This window comes from Saccopteryx bilineata, chromosome 5 (genome assembly GCF_036850765.1).
Source record: "Saccopteryx bilineata isolate mSacBil1 chromosome 5, mSacBil1_pri_phased_curated, whole genome shotgun sequence".
NCBI lineage: Eukaryota > Metazoa > Chordata > Mammalia > Chiroptera > Emballonuridae > Saccopteryx > Saccopteryx bilineata.
The window spans coordinates 142376213-142393871 of record NC_089494.1 but is presented as its reverse complement, the minus strand read 5'-3'; the positions used below and the strand labels follow the sequence as shown (position 1 = coordinate 142393871).

The 17659-nt window shown below is 42.7% G+C and overlaps 1 protein-coding gene across 1 annotated transcript in view; it reads right to left on the bottom strand.

Moving 5' to 3' along the window:
* The window catches only part of PIP4K2A (phosphatidylinositol-5-phosphate 4-kinase type 2 alpha), a 205812-nt gene that overhangs the window by 6887 nt on the left and 181266 nt on the right, over nucleotides 1-17659 (bottom strand). Inside the window, exons 7-8 of the mRNA XM_066280373.1 lie at nucleotides 9408-9521; nucleotides 307-550 (exon numbers count right to left, since the gene is read on the bottom strand). Coding sequence (XP_066136470.1) covers nucleotides 307-550; nucleotides 9408-9521 — 358 coding nt within the window. The remainder of the gene's footprint in view (nucleotides 1-306; nucleotides 551-9407; nucleotides 9522-17659) is intronic.

Genomic DNA, 17659 nt, shown 5'->3' with positions numbered 1-17659 from the left:
AAAAGAGAGAAACTTCTTATATATGTTATCTGTATTTATTAAGTTTGTGTATATGAGTTGTATACATAACATAATTTGTGGTTTCATAAACATCACAAAATTCAAGGACCTTATCACATTATTCTTTTCAAAATCAGAGATTACAGTTACCTTTAATCTCCTCTGGTCCCCAAATCAATTTATTGGGACTCTGGAGAGCGAAGCTTGCAGGGCAGCATGATTTTAACTGGGTTATAATTACTGGTAAGAAAATGCATAAATAAAACGACTTCACAGGTAAGAAGAGGTGATAGTAACTGAGCTTACTTTCATGGCATTTAATTCCATAAACATCAATGTTTGGATCGAACTCCCCTGGAGCCAAGGGTGGGGAGCTGTTGAGTGTGTTTCCAGGGCTGTCTGGAGGGGTTCCCACGGGGTGGGTGCCATCGCTTTCCCCCTCCTCATCCCCGTCGTTCTCTTCACACTCCACCTCTTCCTGCTCCGCTCTCTCCACGTCGTGGATTCCTACCAGCAGGCTGTAGTCCATGAGCTTCAGCTGGGCAAGAAACTGGAGGGCAGGAGGCAACAGGGTCAGTGAGGCCTTAAATAGAACCCTACAGTTAAAGAAAACAAGCTCAGAAAAATGTTCACAGGGAAGCTCTAAGGGAAAGAACGGGAGACGGGAGAGGGGGTGTCCCTGCAGGTGGCCAGGAGTCCCCTTTACGTGCTCTCAGAGTCCTGGGCAGTTTCTTTGGCCAAAAACGTGGCCGGGTGCGCCAGACTGGCTTAGAGCTGGTGGCCTCCTCCCAGAAGGCCTGCTGGAGGCTGAGGCATGCACAGCTCACATCTAGGTGGGATTAGGTCAAAGACAGAGCGCATGGCTGGCAAAAATAAAAGACAGTGAAGGGGAAGAGAATGTTTCTCCTCATAATTAACACGGTCCATGGAAAAAACCAGGGACCTCCCAAGTAGCTCCTAGCAGAGCCTCTCAGAACAGTTTGCGAAAGCACATTGGAATCAGCACACTCCACCGAAGAGAGTATTATGCTGTCCATCACAAGTACAATAAAAGCCCAAACGTCCCAATCAACCAGCAATGCGTGTCAGTGCTCTGGTCAATAACGCAGTCCTGTCCTGCCTGGTGTCCTTGTGGGTAAGCTGGGAGGCCAGAGGTTCCACTGCTGGTTCGCCCGGTGAGGCAGGCCGCACAGGCCCGGCTCCCGCCCCCGCCCCCGCTAGAAATTAATGGGGGCAAGACCCAGCTCTGGCATTTGGCTACTCCTGCCTGGCAAGTTCTTTTTTGACTTTTCAGGTCATGATTTTTCTTTTTTTCTTTTTTAGCAGATGTTCCTGGACACATGACCTTAAGCACAACGTACTAATTATTCAGTTAAAATGTAGACAGTATTATTGAGGGCGCAATGTGGCAGCCTCTCTGCTGGCGGGAACTAAAGAGCTTTCTAGTTCCCAGCTGGCTGGCTCTGCACAGGGTCCAACTCTGCCTGGACCCTGGGCTCGTGGTCCGAGAAGGTGCCTGACCCTAACTCTTGAAGGATTTGGTGCCATCCTTGCTCAGTGACGCAGAGCAACTCGGCCTCAGGGTTATTCTGATGGAATGGAAAAAATGAACTTCCTTACATAAAGGGTAAGCATATGAAATTATTGGTCTTGAAGTTCTGGCTGAAATAAAATGAAAGTAATTTGTGGAGATGTACAGAGAGATTTCTTTCCCCCAAGCTGGAGGGAAAACATCTTCATCTCTGAGCTGAAAGAGAAGCCACACTCCCTGAAAAGCAAGGCGAGGCCTCACACTCCAGCTTCGTCCTGATGCCTGCAGGTGTCACCAGCCCGGACCTCCTCCTGCCTGCATGCCCCTTCTTTGCTCCCATTTCTTCTTCAGTTTCCTAGGGACTCTATTTCCATTTGTTTTGGGCTCAGAAAAAAGAAATCACAAATCTTTAAGCAAGACAGGAGAAACTTAATGCTTAAAAATAACAGAAGCAAACCCTTAATAATAATAAGAAGAAGAAAGAGTAGTGCATGGTCAACAGGCACGTGAAAAGGTGCTCAGCATCACTAATCGTCAGGAAGATACTAATCAAAACCACAAGCTATCCCCTCACACCTGCTGAATGGCTGTTATCAAAAAGATCAGAAATAACAAGTGCTGGCAAGGACCTGGAGGAAAGGGGAACTCTGTGCACTGTTGGTGGGGTTGTAAATTGGTGCAGCCACTATGGAAAACAATAGGAAGTATTCTCAAAAAATTAAAAATAGAACTACCATATGATCAAGCAATCCCATTTCTGGGTATCTACCCAAAGGAAATGAAACCATTTTCTAGCACAACCCCCATGTTCACTGCAGCATTATTCACGATAGCCAAGACATGGAAACAACCTAGGTGTCCATCGCTGGATGGACGGATACGGAAGCTGTGGTACATACATACAATGGGATATCATTTGTGACAATCGATGGACCGTGAGGACACTGTTCTGTGAAATAAGCCAGTCACAGGAGGACAAATACTGCATGGTGTAACTTATATGTGGAATCTTTAAAAAAAAATTGAACTCATAGAAGCAGAGTAGAAAAGTGGCTGTAAGGGGCTGGGGAAAGGATACAAACTTTCAGTTATAAGATGAATAAGGTCTGAAAATCTAATCAGCCATTTTCAATCTTTTCATCTCATGGCATAAAAACTACCAAAATTCTGCGGCACACCAAAAAATGTATTTTTTGCTGATCTGACCCCCAAAATAGGTATGATTTTGATTCACTCATACCAGGCAGCTATTGTTGTCTTGGCTGTTGTCATTTTAATTTGATTAAAGGGAAATTTAATTTGATTAAATTTCCTTGCCTAAGGAAAGGGAGGTCAGTGCCCTTGACTGAATAGTCAGCTATTGCATGTTTTAAAAATTCTTGCAGCTCCCTATCTGAAACTCTGATCTACACATGGTGACCACGGTTGATAACATTCTATTGTGTAACTGAGATCTGCTAAGAGAACAGCACTTAGAAATGATGACATTGGATCACTTACAGCAGAATAGTGGAATCTTGATAACATTATATGGAGTGAAATAAGCGAATCAGAAAAAAACAAGAACTGCAGGATTCCATACATTAGTGGGACATAAAAGTGAGACTAAGAGACATGGACAGGAGTGTGGTGGTTACGGGGGGTGGGGGGAGGGAAGGAGGGAGAGGGGAGGGGGAGGGGGAGGGGTACAAAGAAAACTGGATAGAGGGTGATGGAGGACGATCTCTCTTTGGGTGATGGGTATGCAACAGAACTAAATGACAAGATAACCTAGAAATGTTTTCTTTGACTATATGTACCCTGATTTATTGATGTCATCCCATTAAAATAAAATATGGGAAGCTGCATTCAGGCTGCTTTTCCCAAATCTCGTTCTCCACAATGCTGGTAGAAAAATGAAGAGGTAAAACAAATTGAATGGCTTTTGAGGAGATGGATCTCCAAAGGAGTAAGTGCTGTGGCTCTTTGAGGGGGTATCAGCAAGCAGCAGGGGTCACACCGATGTGATCCCGGAACCTTCTTTCCCCCTTCAGAACAGTGTTTTGGCAACAAGACACTGGGAACTACTGCATTAGAAATAAGCAGCCATATCCTCTTACCCCAGGGCGGTAGGGAGGGCAGGATGCTCACTGGGGGCCCGGCTTTTGCTCTATCTGTTCAAGGCTCCCAGGGGACTGTGCCTGTGGCTGCTCAGCCTCTAGCCTCCTAAACAGGGTCAGTGCCTCCTTGGTCTCTTTGTTACCCTCTCCCAAGCCTAGCACAGTGCCTGCCCCAACCCCTTTACCAAAGTATCTCTCGGGCCTGCTCCCCTCCCCCACTGTCTCCAAGCAGAGGTCCAGGCAGACCTGGAGACACATCGATTGCCAGGTGGTAGTATCTCTCCCTGGAGCGCATATGTATGCGGTGGGGCAAGATGCGAGGGGGGGGGATGAGGCTTGGCCAGGCTGGGCATTGCTCAGCTAGTATGGTGGCAGGGCAAAGGTCTCCTTCTCCCCATCTCTGCTCCTCTGGGCCCTTGGAAGGTCCCTGGGAAGTGGGAAGGACTGAAGGCTACCCAGACATCCTCCTCCAGCCCTCTGGAAAAGGAACAGCTTTACAAAATGCAAATTTGATCTTCTTATGCCCCAGTGTAAGAACTTTCCATGGCGTCCCATTTCTTGCAGGGCAGAAACAAACTCTAATGTGGTTCAGGGAACCTGGCTAGTTTGGCCCATCACCTCTTGGGCAGTCTGGAACCCTGTTCATCCTGCCCCCAGTTACCTCCGCTAAAACTTTGGATCTCAACTGCAGGGACGGGCTGGGGACCTTGCTCGGGAAGCCTCTCTGGCCCCTGCCCAGCCCTCCCACAGCACGGGCCTGGGCAGCGATGTGCTTTCCCCTAACGATGTGGCGTAACTGCTCGTTCATCTTGTCAGATTCCGGAGTAATTTCTGTCTTTCACAAATACGGCAGTCCCACAATGGCAGGGGCTGCCATTCTGCCCTCGCTGTACTTGTGACTCCCAGGAAGTGATGGTAGGTACTCAATATTTATTGAACAAGTGAAGGAGATGCCTGCTTCTTCTTCCCCATCCTCCTAACTCTCCTGAATTTTTCATAATCCCTTTCTCCCCCAAATAAATGCCTCAACCAAATAAAAACAAAGAATAAAGCAACAACAAAAAAACCTTTGTTTGAGACTCCAAGAGACAGCACTTATCAGAAGCAAAAAGAAACCATATACTATACAATTTATCTTAACAAAACAGAAACTCTGTTTAACATGTAGGTCTACTATTTGACCTTCAGACGATTGACTTTCAAATACATGTTCAAGTGTGCTTTATGCACAAAAGTAAGGATGCCTGTAATTAACCCGCTGTGCTCAGTGGGGTGGCCTCCAGCCCGTGCTGTTCCCTTGCAACTGTGCTGGACAGAGGCCAGGCAGTCCTGAGCTCCTTCCCTGGGCACCCCACCTGCAGGCGGACCACTGCGTAGGCTCCTCTTCCAGCACGGAAACAACTGCAGTCAAGAGTGAAGGCAGCTGCCCGTGCTGCCCACTGAACCATCAGTGGGATGAACAATGCGGCTCCAGGCAGGAGCTGTCTGACCTTCCTGAGAAGACCACGGAAACCAACTGCAGCCTAAATGGCTACAAGGTACATTTTTAAGCCTATGAGCCTAAGGTAGAAAGGGAAGGAAGGACTCAGGGTTGAGGATTATATTTGCTGATAAGGGCGGCTCAGTGATTCTTCTTCTTTAATTACAGTATGAGATTTTTTTTTTAAAGTATAGATTTTGGAATTGCATAGGAGATAAAATGTTTTTTTCCTCTCACTTATTAGCTCTGTGCCTTGATAACGAGTTCACCTGTCTGAGCTTCAGTTATTCTATTAATATGGGACAATAGCACGTATCTCATGGGAGTGTGGAAAGGATTGCAAAGAGATAATGTAGCTGAGGCAATGAATCAGGCAACAATGGCAGCTGCTGTTATCACTGTCCATGTTGTGATCATTACAGGAGATCATCAAGTGTGCAGTTTACACAAGTCAGGTGGGCCAACAGGAGAAACACAAGGGAACACCCACTGGTTCATTAGCCCTTACACTCACAAACTCTATTTAAATGTCTTTGGAAGTAGAGTGAAATGAGATGTGGCAATAAATACAAGATTCTCATTAGAAAACAATTCCTGTTAGGTGCTACAAAACTACTGTGGCCTGGAAGGACAGGTGGAGAGGAGAGGCAGGGGTCCAGGCCACCCTTCCTGGGCTCTGCCACCAACTGACAGTAGGAACTTAATACATATCTGCCCGTTTCTGTGCGTCCCTTTATGCTTCTGCCTCAAATGTATTGATTGTTTTTAAGTACGTAAGATTTCAAAGCATGAAGATTTTAAAATCTTCATAAACTTATGTTCCTTGCTTTTCTTTCTCTTCAATTTCTTAATAATTATATAAAAAACTCCGATCAGCCTCTTTTCCCCTCAGAATATTCCATCTAATCTGATTCTTTCATAATTAATTCCTCATCAGCCATAAAAAAAGAAGGAACTCTTACCCTTTGCAATGGCACGGATGGATCTGGACAGCATTGTGCTAAGTGAAGTGAGCCAGGCAGAGAAAGACGAGGACCATATGATTCCACTCATATGTGGAGTCTAATGAACAAAATGAACCAACAAACAAAATAGAAACAGACTCACAGATACAGAGAACAGACTGACAGTTTTCAGAGGGGTAGGGGCTGCAGGCTAAGTGAAAAGGTAACAGGATTAAAGAAAGAAAAAAATCTTATACACATAATTAATTCCTCACTATGCCACATCTTTAAGCTAGTATCTTCCTCAAGACATTTATGAGCCCTGTCACAAACTTTTCTAGAAAACTATGTGGCGAAAGAGCCATTAATAAACTCTTTTCACAACAAATTTAAATCCTCTCTATTTGCTAACTTTATTAACACATTCGCTCTACTAAATTATACCCAACACACCTGCGACATAGAATGAAAATTCTAACCAGACTTAAGAGTTATATTTTATCACTTGTTAAAAGTTGTAAGAACCCTCCTTTGGAGAATTTATCAGAAAACAAGGTCTCAACTATGCTTATGGTTTATATCAGGGCAGTTTAGGATTGTAGCTGACGGCCTCAAATCCGACTGAATTTAGTAGCTGTGTGTCTTTGAGTGAATCACAGTGTCTTTGGACTCGATTTTGTCATCCATAAACTGGGGTAATAATAGTACTCGCCCTCTGGGAGCTGTTATAAGTATGAAAAAAGGTAATGACTGCATGCAAAGACCTTAGGGTCTCCATGCTCCATAAATGTTGGCTGCCACCCTCTCCCTCCCACCCATTGCCAAAGTTGTGGGCCATAAAGGTGAGTGTTGAGAGGCCCTGTGATAGGGGTGTTCCCAGACACCATAGGCAGAGCACAGTTCTGCCTTGTGTGACACTGGATCCCACTGTGAGCTGATGAGAGGTCAGCTTTGGCTCTCTACCATGATGATCAGAGTTGACAACAAGCAGGCCAGAAGGCAAGAGTGACTTTCATTCTCCACAGAGCACTTTCTATTGGAGAAAAAGGCTCATGTATATTTAGTTATGTGCAGAGCTATCTAAACCAGGGTACTTTCCATGGCATATGAACAGAAAAGGATTTCAGCTGTAGAAAAAAAAAAAAACCCAGCTAGATTCTCAAATGACAATTTTTTTCTTTCTTCTACAAAACTATTATTGAGCTGTAATATACTCATTTTTTACTTTAAGCATTAAGTAAAAACCAAAAAAGTCCCACTCCTACCCTCCCTCAAAACTGTACTCAAAGAGCCTAGTCAGCTAAATAAGAAAGCATGAAACTGATGAAAAACTAAGCTAGATTAAATTCTAGCCTCATTGTCAAGATCAGATGTCAAACTACTTTACCATAATTAACTGCTAAAAAATTTAATGATGCTTCAGCATGAATTTCAAAACTAAAGACATTGTTATCGACCATTGAGAATTTTTCTAAATGAAAGAACACTTCTGCCCTGCCTTCATTTCCACAAAGCAGCTAAGTGTGGAAGCACATATGGAATTAAACTATCCAAATGATCTAATCAATGACATTATCAAAGACAGCAAAAGGACTAAGAGGATCCTTGCATAACTCAACCGTAAATCCGAACCACTTCAGCTACATTATTTGTGGAGTCTAAGTATAGTATAATGATATACAGCCAACAGAAGAGAAGACGAGGTTTTGGCAGATCATGGATAGCCCTAAGGGCTATTTACCATACATAATTACTAAAGCAACTTATTCTCAGGATCAAAGATTTGCTGATTAATGAGTAAAAATCCAAGAGTATATGTCTACTTATGTTACTGAGTTATCAGTTAGATCAAGTTGACCCCAAAGTAAGAGGGAAATGCTTAACTACTGAGGAAAAAATAAATGCTTATTAATGAAAGACTGGAGAAAAAATGTTATATGATGAAAAAACATTTTTAACTATTTTTGAAAGTGGACACTTGTATCTTTCACAAATCGCCAATATTTAGGTTCTAAAAGAAGCATACACCACATAGGTTAAAAGTATGTAAATTTAAAAAAATTAAAATAGTTATGACTTAAAAATAATTATAAACTAACTTGGTCATAGTGTCTTGCAATGAAAGAGATGTTGGAAAATTAAAAAGAAAAATCTTCTGTCCTCATGAACACCGTCTAATGCATGACATTCATTCTGGGGCCAAACTCATTTCAACTGGCTTTGTTTAATGATATGAAAAAGAAAAAAATGTTTCCACAAAACCTCTGAGTAGCATTCTGTACTGGTGGGAAGGGAACTGTATTTCAAAGTACAAAAAAAAAAAAGGACATGAGCATATATACATAATACGAACAAAAGCAACTGCTCAGCAAAACTTAGTAAGTGTCCTGTAACCTAACTCATTTCAAGGAAGTAACTTTTTTCCCGAATTCATTTCTAAAAGAATGACACACAAGGAAGTCCAGTGGGAGAACTGCAATGCCTTTAGAGTAAACAAAAGGGAAGGAAAGGTATATTTTTAATTCTTAAAACAATATTTAAAAAGAAAACTCTTTCATTATAGACTTAAAGCCCATTTCTACACAGTGTTTTATTTTTCATAACCATCTCTCATGACCCTCCTGTCCAAACGGCATTTTTGCTGTTCCTGAATTGTGTACGGCTGGCTGACTGGGCCTAATGACACTAGCTTCATAGAGGCTGGTGACAATATTAAAGCATGAAGTGATTGAGGCTATGTTTACTAACACTGAGATGTGTTTTTGATGAGGAAAACCCCAAATTCAAATGGTTACTAAACATTTATTTTTGAAATGCTCTGCTGCTTCATAGAATGTAGCTATTCCCCTCCACCCCAACTCTGATGGCCATGGCAGTTGGTCTGAATGGGCTTCACCTACAAGCAGGCTAGCCCCCAGCACAGAACGTGGGAGCTGGAGGGTGGAGGCACCAGCAGAAGACAGCAGGCACTTCCCAGCATGTGTCTCTTTCCAACCACATCACATATAAGACACACTTGTTTATATCTGATTTTGATCATGTGCAACATATAGTTTTGCCTTGGTTGCGGATTTTGACAGATGGTTTAAAGTGCTCCTAAAAATCAACAATGTTGGTATATATACAACAGGGCTGTCCGTTACACTGATTTTTTTTTTAATAGAGAGAGGAGAGGGAGAGACGGGGGGGGGGGAGAGACAGAGAGAGAGAAGGGGGGGGGGGAGGAGCTGGAAGCATCAACTCCCATATGTGCCTTGACCAGGCAAGCCCAGGGTTTCGAACCAGCGACCTCAGCATTTCCAGGTCGACGCTTTATCCACTGCGCCACCACAGGTCAGGCTGATTTTTCTTACCTCAACATCCTTCTTCAGTTTTTCCAAGAACATCTTTTTGTTGTTGTCATCAATATAAATCTTTTGGCCCTCATTAATGAAATCATTATCCTTTAAAGTTGGCAGTTCTTTGGCCTAAAACAAATGTACAAAAGAATGAGAAAGAAGCTTGAGTGGAACGTAGAGAACACCTATGCCTTCTAATTCTGGAGGATAAACTGCTACCCCTGGAGACCGAGTTTGCCCCACTCACTTCAGGGGCCTTACCCAAGGCAAAAATGTGAGGTGGCTTGAGTACCGCAAGGGGGCACCAGTGAGCTACAACCGCTGGAAGCATTCCCACTAGGAATGGACGGTGAGACATACACCATATTATAAGGCTCTTGTAACAGAGTTCATGGTTTTTTTAGGAATGGCCCTGACTGCTTTCTTAGATTCATTTTCTTACAAAGAGTCTTCTAAGTATAGAATTTGTATTCTTGGAAGTGTCAGGAACCCTCAATTTTCTTACTGGTACAACCCAACTCCACATCCCCCACCCTTTCGGGGTAGCCTTTGCTGGGCTCATATTACAAAACAACATGTTATCTTGTCTCAAAAAAAGCACCCTACATAATCATATCTAATTTCCGAGTCGGGGAGAACATGCAGCCAGAGGTCTAGCCCTCTGTCCTTCCAAGCCTGATGCTCTCTACCCCGCCAAGAAGGAAGCTGTTTTCATTTCTACAGTGTCAAAAAAAAAGTCTTCTTTTAGTCTAAAACATATTCAGATGAGACATTCTACCATTTCCCCCCCAAAAAAACAAGAGAGTAGTGAGCTGGCAACTAAACTGTACTTAGGTTAACCAACACAAGCTAACGGACGACTATCAAACTATGGGTCACATGCAGAAAAAACCCTCTCGCCTGTGCGAGGATAATAGAGCCGTATAATTTTAAAAGTGTGACTAATTCTTTTTAACTTTGTGCACCCTGCATGCTGAGAGGTTTCAAGACCACTCAAAACTTCTTCCTTCTCCTTTCAACTAACCTAGTGTATTCCTTTCAGTTGAAAATAATCCATAATAAATTCTTTCTTAGTAACTAAGGAATGTGTGAATGGTTCTCATCTCTTTAAGTGTAAACTAAATGAAAAAAAAAATCCAAGGAAAGAACATCCTGGCTCCTTATTCGGAGCAATAAAAGAAAACTCACTGGGCATAACTACCATATTTCAAAGGCCTGAACTGCTCACACCCCTCACCCCTTTTAAAAAGGTACTGGTATACACTGTATGTAAACTATTCACACCTATTTCTACACGCCCATATGTGCACAGAAAGTGTGTAAATCCAAATAGGTAGTTTTGCTATTCATTTCAACATTGAGAACATTCAAACAGTTTTTGTGATTTGATGTAGCTGCTGCCAAAATAATTATCCTTGCAAAGCAGGTAGAGCAAAGCTCAGAAATCCAGAGGTTCGATTCTGTGATGTCCAAGAATGCAAACATGAACAGGTCAACAGTTCCAGTTGAAGGAGTTTGTGATCTAGTAGGAAAGACACGGAAGCAAGTAGGCTGACAACAGGGCGATGTGAGTACAGGAAATGCACAGACGAACACAACTCTTTGCGGGGGGCAAGTACTTTTATACCAAGTCACAGAGCCTTGAGGAAATAAAAACGCAATGCCATTCTCCACAAAAACAGAGAGGGGCACAGTAAACTAACTTCCTAAACTGGTCATTAAGTTTAAAAATACAGTAAGAAATGTAAAAGAAAACCCTGAATGTAAAGATAGCACATTAGCATTAAATGTTTGAGTCAATCGCACTGAGCCCTCAATGCTTCTTTCATTAGAACTACACACACAATAGTTTCACCCTGAAGAAAACGCAAGGATCTGAAGTTTACCGCTCATTCAAGGGGCAGTGAGCCCTGTCCAAAATGTGAAATTGGAAGCGCCTTCAAAGGAGTTGAAGCCACACTTACAAACAAAAACAGAGACAGAAAAGGGCTGTGATGCTCCAAGTAGACAACTTGGGCATTTCTGTTTTGGGTGTGTGGGGGGGTGTTAAGGATTAAGATTTCTGCCGTAACTCCACAGTTCATTTTATATGTGTAAAAAAAGAAGGGGAGAGGACCCTTTCTGCGTGTGAATGAGAACCTGAAGGCTGGAATGACAGACCAAAAACAAGGCAGTAAATGACACCTTAGATAAGTGTTTGTTATGCAGTCACATTAATGGGGAAGAATGCCACTTCAAGTTCACCCCAGAAGTACCTCATGTGACAGGCAAAACATCATCCTATTTCATAAAACTCTGGATATCCTGTACCATATTACTAAGCTTACTTGTGAATTTCACAAGTACTAGGGACATGTTTAGTTGGATCAAGTTTAAAAAGGGCAACCAGACTGGTTAAAAGACTCCAGGGCTTCTATCACTGAAAGACTCAGGAGGCAAAGGCAGACCCTTTGCAGGACAGCAGCTTGAGGAATCTAACTCTGGTCTCAAGACACCCACCCCCACATGTCTGTGGGTAGCAGAGCGCTTAGCAGCACCAGGGTTTTAGAGACCCAAATCCTGAGGTTCCAATCCTGGTTCCAGCCCTTCCGTGCCAGGACCAGGGCTGGGTCTCTGGGTCTCTCCAGGCTGCTGCCTTCTGTGCAGGACGGATAACATCCCACACCGGCCTTAGCCATCACGCCCGTACGCCCGTGTGCATCAGTTTAAGTGCTTCGTCTCCCTGACGCTTCGCATTGGCCTCAACGATTATTCTTAAACTCATTTTACAGACAAGGAAACTGGGCTTAGACAGATTATGCAGCTGAAGGTCCCGCAGCCCGAGGTGAGCCTGCTAAGCCTGTTCCTGTGCTGACATGGGAACCCGGGTGGCCTGACTCTTAGTCACTTGGGTGAGGTCAAGTTGTTCTGAAAACTTAACCAAAACCTTTGTGACCAATGTAAAACAATGAGTGGCACTTATCACCATCACCGTCATCATCATCTCTGTAAGCATTCAATAAATTGTTTGGATTTAAAACTGGTATTAAAGATTGATAGTGCATACAACATATTTTCTTTAAAATAAAACTTTAAAGCAGCTGTTCTTTTCTATTAAGAACTAGATGACAGATATTAAGTCACCTGATGATGATTTACCCTCAAGAAAATCTTACTGCTTACCTTTTTAAAAAAATTTCAAGTTATCTCTCTGATAATGAGCAACATTTATATTAAGAACACACCAGTTAAAAAAGAAAAGAGATGAGGCCCTGGCCGGGTGGTTCAGTGAATAGTGTCGTCTCAGTGAGTCAGAGGTCAGGGGTTCAATCCCCAGTCAGGGCGTGTACGAGAAGCAATCAGGGAGGACAGAACTAAATGGAACTGAGTGAAACAATGAGTTGATGCTTCTCTGTTTCCCTCTCTCTCCAATCAATGAGAAAGTTAAAAATAAACAAGAGATGAAAAAACTATCATGCTATGAATTAATGAACTTAGATCCTCGGTTTCACTGTCCACAAAGCTGATGTCTGCAGAGTAGCTCAGAAGTCACTGAAGGCCGCAATGGCTTCCACCCTTTGCTTTGCAACACTGGATTATTTGCACTTAGGAGAGTCTTGAAAACCACCAAGTCACTGGGTCTGGTTCGCCCAGTCAGCAACCTTTCTAAAGTGGTAGCAGGTTAAGTCTTTATTGATTCGCTTTGTTAAGTTCTCCTTTCCGTTCCATGCAGATTGGGAGCCTGCAAGTGTGATGGGGACTTGCAATGCCACACAAGGTGCTTGCTGGTAGGTGACGCCAAGTAGGACGAATTACGGGAGGGCCCGGCGCTGCCACCCTCTCTCTGCAGTCTGCCCCGTCCTGGGCCCAACCCTGCTTGGGGGCCTCCGGGCTGTCCCGGGCCCTGGCTGGCAACGTGAAGCTGTGTAGTTAGTTCAGCACTGCCCGCTTTTAACGAAGTTATTTCCCTTTTGCATGAGGTGGCTGGGTCAGCCCCTAAATGACATTCATCCCTACTAATGTGACCTAGAAATGCACAAACACAACTAAAAGCATAAGTAGAGATACCATCCCCCTGCAAATGAGCTATTCTTCCGTTGTTTGGAAAATTAGATGAATTCCCTCACACTTTCCTACTGGGGGATGCCACAGCCCTAGTGGGCCCTAGTGGGCCCGGCATGGGCCAGCTTCCTCCTGAGAACCCAGATTAAAGCCTGAGGTCATGAACACAGAAGGAACCTAGCCGCCTGGGTTATATCTTGGCTCCTCTAATTATTAGCTGTGCAACTGTGAGCAAGTTACTTAACCTCTCAGTTGCCTCATCTTTAATTAGGGATTAGCAAACAACACTGATGTGATGATTACACAAATTCATATATGTAAAAAGCTTAGGGTAGCCCATGGCACACGGAGGGTTATTCTTTGAAGACACTTTCTTTACTTGCTGCAGACAAACCCAGCATACACAGGTGCAAGGTTATTAAATTCATTTCACTGCATCAGTCATAGGAACACAGAGGGTACAGTAGGTGCACTGAAGGTGGCACTGGCCAGAGGCTCTTGGTAATACCCCTGCCCTGTCTGCTCCAGCCCCATGCCTGGCTCTCCAAACCTCACCCTGAACTGTCCTGGCCGGAGAAGCCCCAGCAGGCTGCTGCAAAGCCATCCCTAATGGAAGCTCACCGAGAATGTCCTTGTGAAACCCAAAGGAGAAAAGGTTGCTACATGATTATAAAAATTAGGTAAATAAATAATAAAGTATCCAAATTCCTATTTATTAATATAAAATACAATCTAGTAATTTTAATATGAAATACAATTTAGTAATTTTAACATGAAATACAATTTAGTAATTTTAAATACATGGCCAAAGACAGAAGTTTGCTGACTCTTGTCTTAATTTTTCCATGGGTTAGTTTTCTTCAGTGAGTATGTAATTTAGTGAGTGCTGTTTTGCAAAAATTCACTAACTGAAATCTTATAGCCAGAAAACACTACCCAAAATACTACAGAGTAATAAGTTCATTAGGAACATTTAACTTGCTATGAGGTATAAAAAGAAGATTGTTTCATAACATTTTCCTCCCTTTTTGTAACTACTTATGAGTGAAAAGTTTATGGTTTCCTTAAAGCACAATATTATAGGTTGTCCCTCAGCAAGTCCATATTCTCCCATAGTAAGAAAGACTATGTAACAGTATTAGTTGTGTTCAAAATGACAAGAATAAACATGGACCTGAGAGTCCAGATACAACTGCATTAGAGCCTGAAGACTATATTTTAAATGAATAAATGCTTCTGAATGTAAACAGTCACTCATTACTCCCCAGGGTTCAATAAAAGATCTAAATGATGTTGAAGGACAGATTTGGCCAGGGTTCGAGATTAAAAAAAAAAGCAGAATAGCTACAAAGTTTAGAGCTCTCACTGTTAGAAATGAACATGTGGCCCTGGCCGGCTGGCTCAGTGGTAGAGCATCGGCCTGCCGTGTGGAAGTCCCAGGTTCGATTTCCGGCCAGGGCACACAGGAAAAGCGCCCATCTGCTTCTCCAACTTTCCCCCTCTCCTTCCTCTCTGTCTCTCTTCCCTTCCTGCAGCCAAGGCTCCACTGAAGTTGGTCTGAGTGCTGAGAATGCCTCCATGGCCTCTGCCCTCAGGTGCTAGAATGGCCCTGGTTGCAACAGAGCAATGCCCCAGATGGGCAGAGCATTGCCCCTGGTGGGCGTGCCGGGTGGATCCTGGTCGGGCACATGCGGGAGTCTGCCTGCCTGCCTCCCTCTGCTTCTCACTTCAGAAAAATACAAGAAAAAAAAAAAAAGAACATGCGCTCTGGTGGCCAGACAAAGACCTGGGAAGGAAGGCGGTGGCCAGAGGGCACCTGCAGGCTCAGGGGCAGGGTTCTGCTCTTCTCAACAGAGAGTAGAAGGGAAGTGAGACATGGCATAGAACTTTCCTTCCAATATGAAAATACTTAGTATTTTCTTTTTCTTTCTTTCTTTTTTTTTGTTTTGTTTGTTTACAGAGATGGAGAGTCAGAGAGAGAGACAGATAGGGACACACTGACAGGAAGGGAGAGAGATGAGAAGCACATCAATTCTTCATTGCAGCACCTTAGTTGTTCATTGATTGCTTTCTCATATGTGCCTTGACCAGAGGCTACAGCAGACCGAGTAACCCCTTGCTCAAGCTAGTGACCCTGCGCTCAAGCCAGTGACCTTGGGGTGTCAAGCCTGGGGTCTTTTGCATCTCAGTCCAACACTCTATCCATTACACCACCGCCTGGTCAGGTAATACTTAGCACTTTCAATAAAAACCTTAAAATTCCAAATCATTGAAAATTTTGCAGAGTATCTGAAATCAAAACCAAAGAGATAAATGTTTATCAAAAGGCTTTAAACTTTTTTGTTGTTACACATGGAAGTCAGTCTCTACTCATTAGGTTGAGTTAATGTATGATTCCTGTCACATTCAAAAAGTTCAGTAATATTGGATATTTTAAAGGTTAATAAAGCCAGAAATTTTACAGAAATTTTATTTTACTGAGATTTAAAATGTTAATTATCTTCTAGATGACTTAAAACTTTTAAAGCATTAGAAATATATGAAGTCTGTACTTAAGTTAAAAACATAGCCTGAAATACACAAAATTCAAACTAAAATGTTATTGGATTTTATCATTATTCCACAATTATATTAAATTATACAAGAATAGTCTACTGGCCCTGGCCGGTTGGCTCAGTGGTAGAGCGTCGGCCTGGCGTGCAGGAGTGTCGGGTTTGATTCCTGGCCAGGGCACACAGGAGAAGAGCCCATCTGCTTCTCCACCCCTCCCCCTCTCCTTCCTCTCTGTCTCTCTCTTCCCCTCCCGCAGCCAAGGCTCCACTGGAGCAAAAAGATGGCCCAGGCACTGAGGATGGCTCTGTTGCCTCTGCCTCAGGTGCTAGAGTGGCTCTGGTTGCAACAGAGCGACGCCCCGGATGGATCCCGGTCGGGCGCATGCGGGAGTCTGTCTGACCGCCTCCCCATTTCTGGCTTCGGAAAAATACAAAAAAAAAAAAAAAAAAAAAAAAAAAAAAAGAACAGTCTACTGTATTTTCAACTGCCATTAACAGCAGGAAAAGAATACGCGCATCTGAAGTGCACAGAGCCCAAACTTATAGAATACAGAACCAAGGGTTTTTAGCCTGGATGAAGCTTCAGTAGGAAGATAAACTGGTCTCTTGTCACACTTAAGTGTCCAATGGAAACAGGATTTTGGTACCAGAGGTTTCAATGCAAAGGATAATACATAGCATAGTACTCTGTGTTAAAGGGCTTGTATTTCAGAAAAAAAATAAATTTTTGTTTGATGTGCTCATTTGGCAATCCATTTAAAATAAATCTAATTTTAAGCCTTGGTGTCCCTTTGATGGGCTGTATTGTGGCACTCAGAGCTGAATATACAACATAAAAAAAATACGTGCTAATTATTGTCTCATGCTAGCAACTGCTTCTGTTACTGATGTACTTGTTATTACAAACTCACATCAATGAAAATAAACTTGCAAAAAAGGCCAAACCCCCTTTCATTAAGCTTGCCAAAAGACATCATGAAAGTCAGTCTGTGGGGCTGAAAATATACTCCAGAAATATTTCTGTAAGGGAGAGAATTTTAGGTAATCCTGACATTGGAGCTAGGATAAAGACAATTTGATTGAATATCTGTGGTATTAATTTTGGGGTAATAAGAGATGTTAGAGATTTATAATAAAATCAGTTCTGCATCTTATAAACATCCAAGCCACAAATTTGATACATGGAAAGGCAAATTAGGACTATAGGTAAAGTTCATACAGAAACAGCAAAGATAACAGGTGTTTTCTCACTAAAGTACATATAGCAACCTTCTTTAACAATATAAACAGAATGTCTATACAAGTTCATGGCTTGGGAATGGATCCAACAAATCATTAATAACTTATATCTTCCCCAAGGAGAATGTATACATTTGTGACCAGCATTTGAATGTGGAAGTTTTTATTTTGAATGTTTATGTGTAATTGTAGAAAGAGAATATATCTTCACACACTTGTGAAAATACCTCCACACACCCGTGAAACAGCACTACAATTGAGCACAAAGCTGGGTAAGCCCCAGCATAATTTTGCAATTTGGGACTGTTGAGGTAGGCAGAAACCAGCTGCTGGACTATTTATTTTCACTAAAATTTTCAAACTAACATTTTTAAAGTGATCTTTATTCCTTTCCTAATATTGTCATACTTTTCAGCATGTAATGGCCCTTTAAGT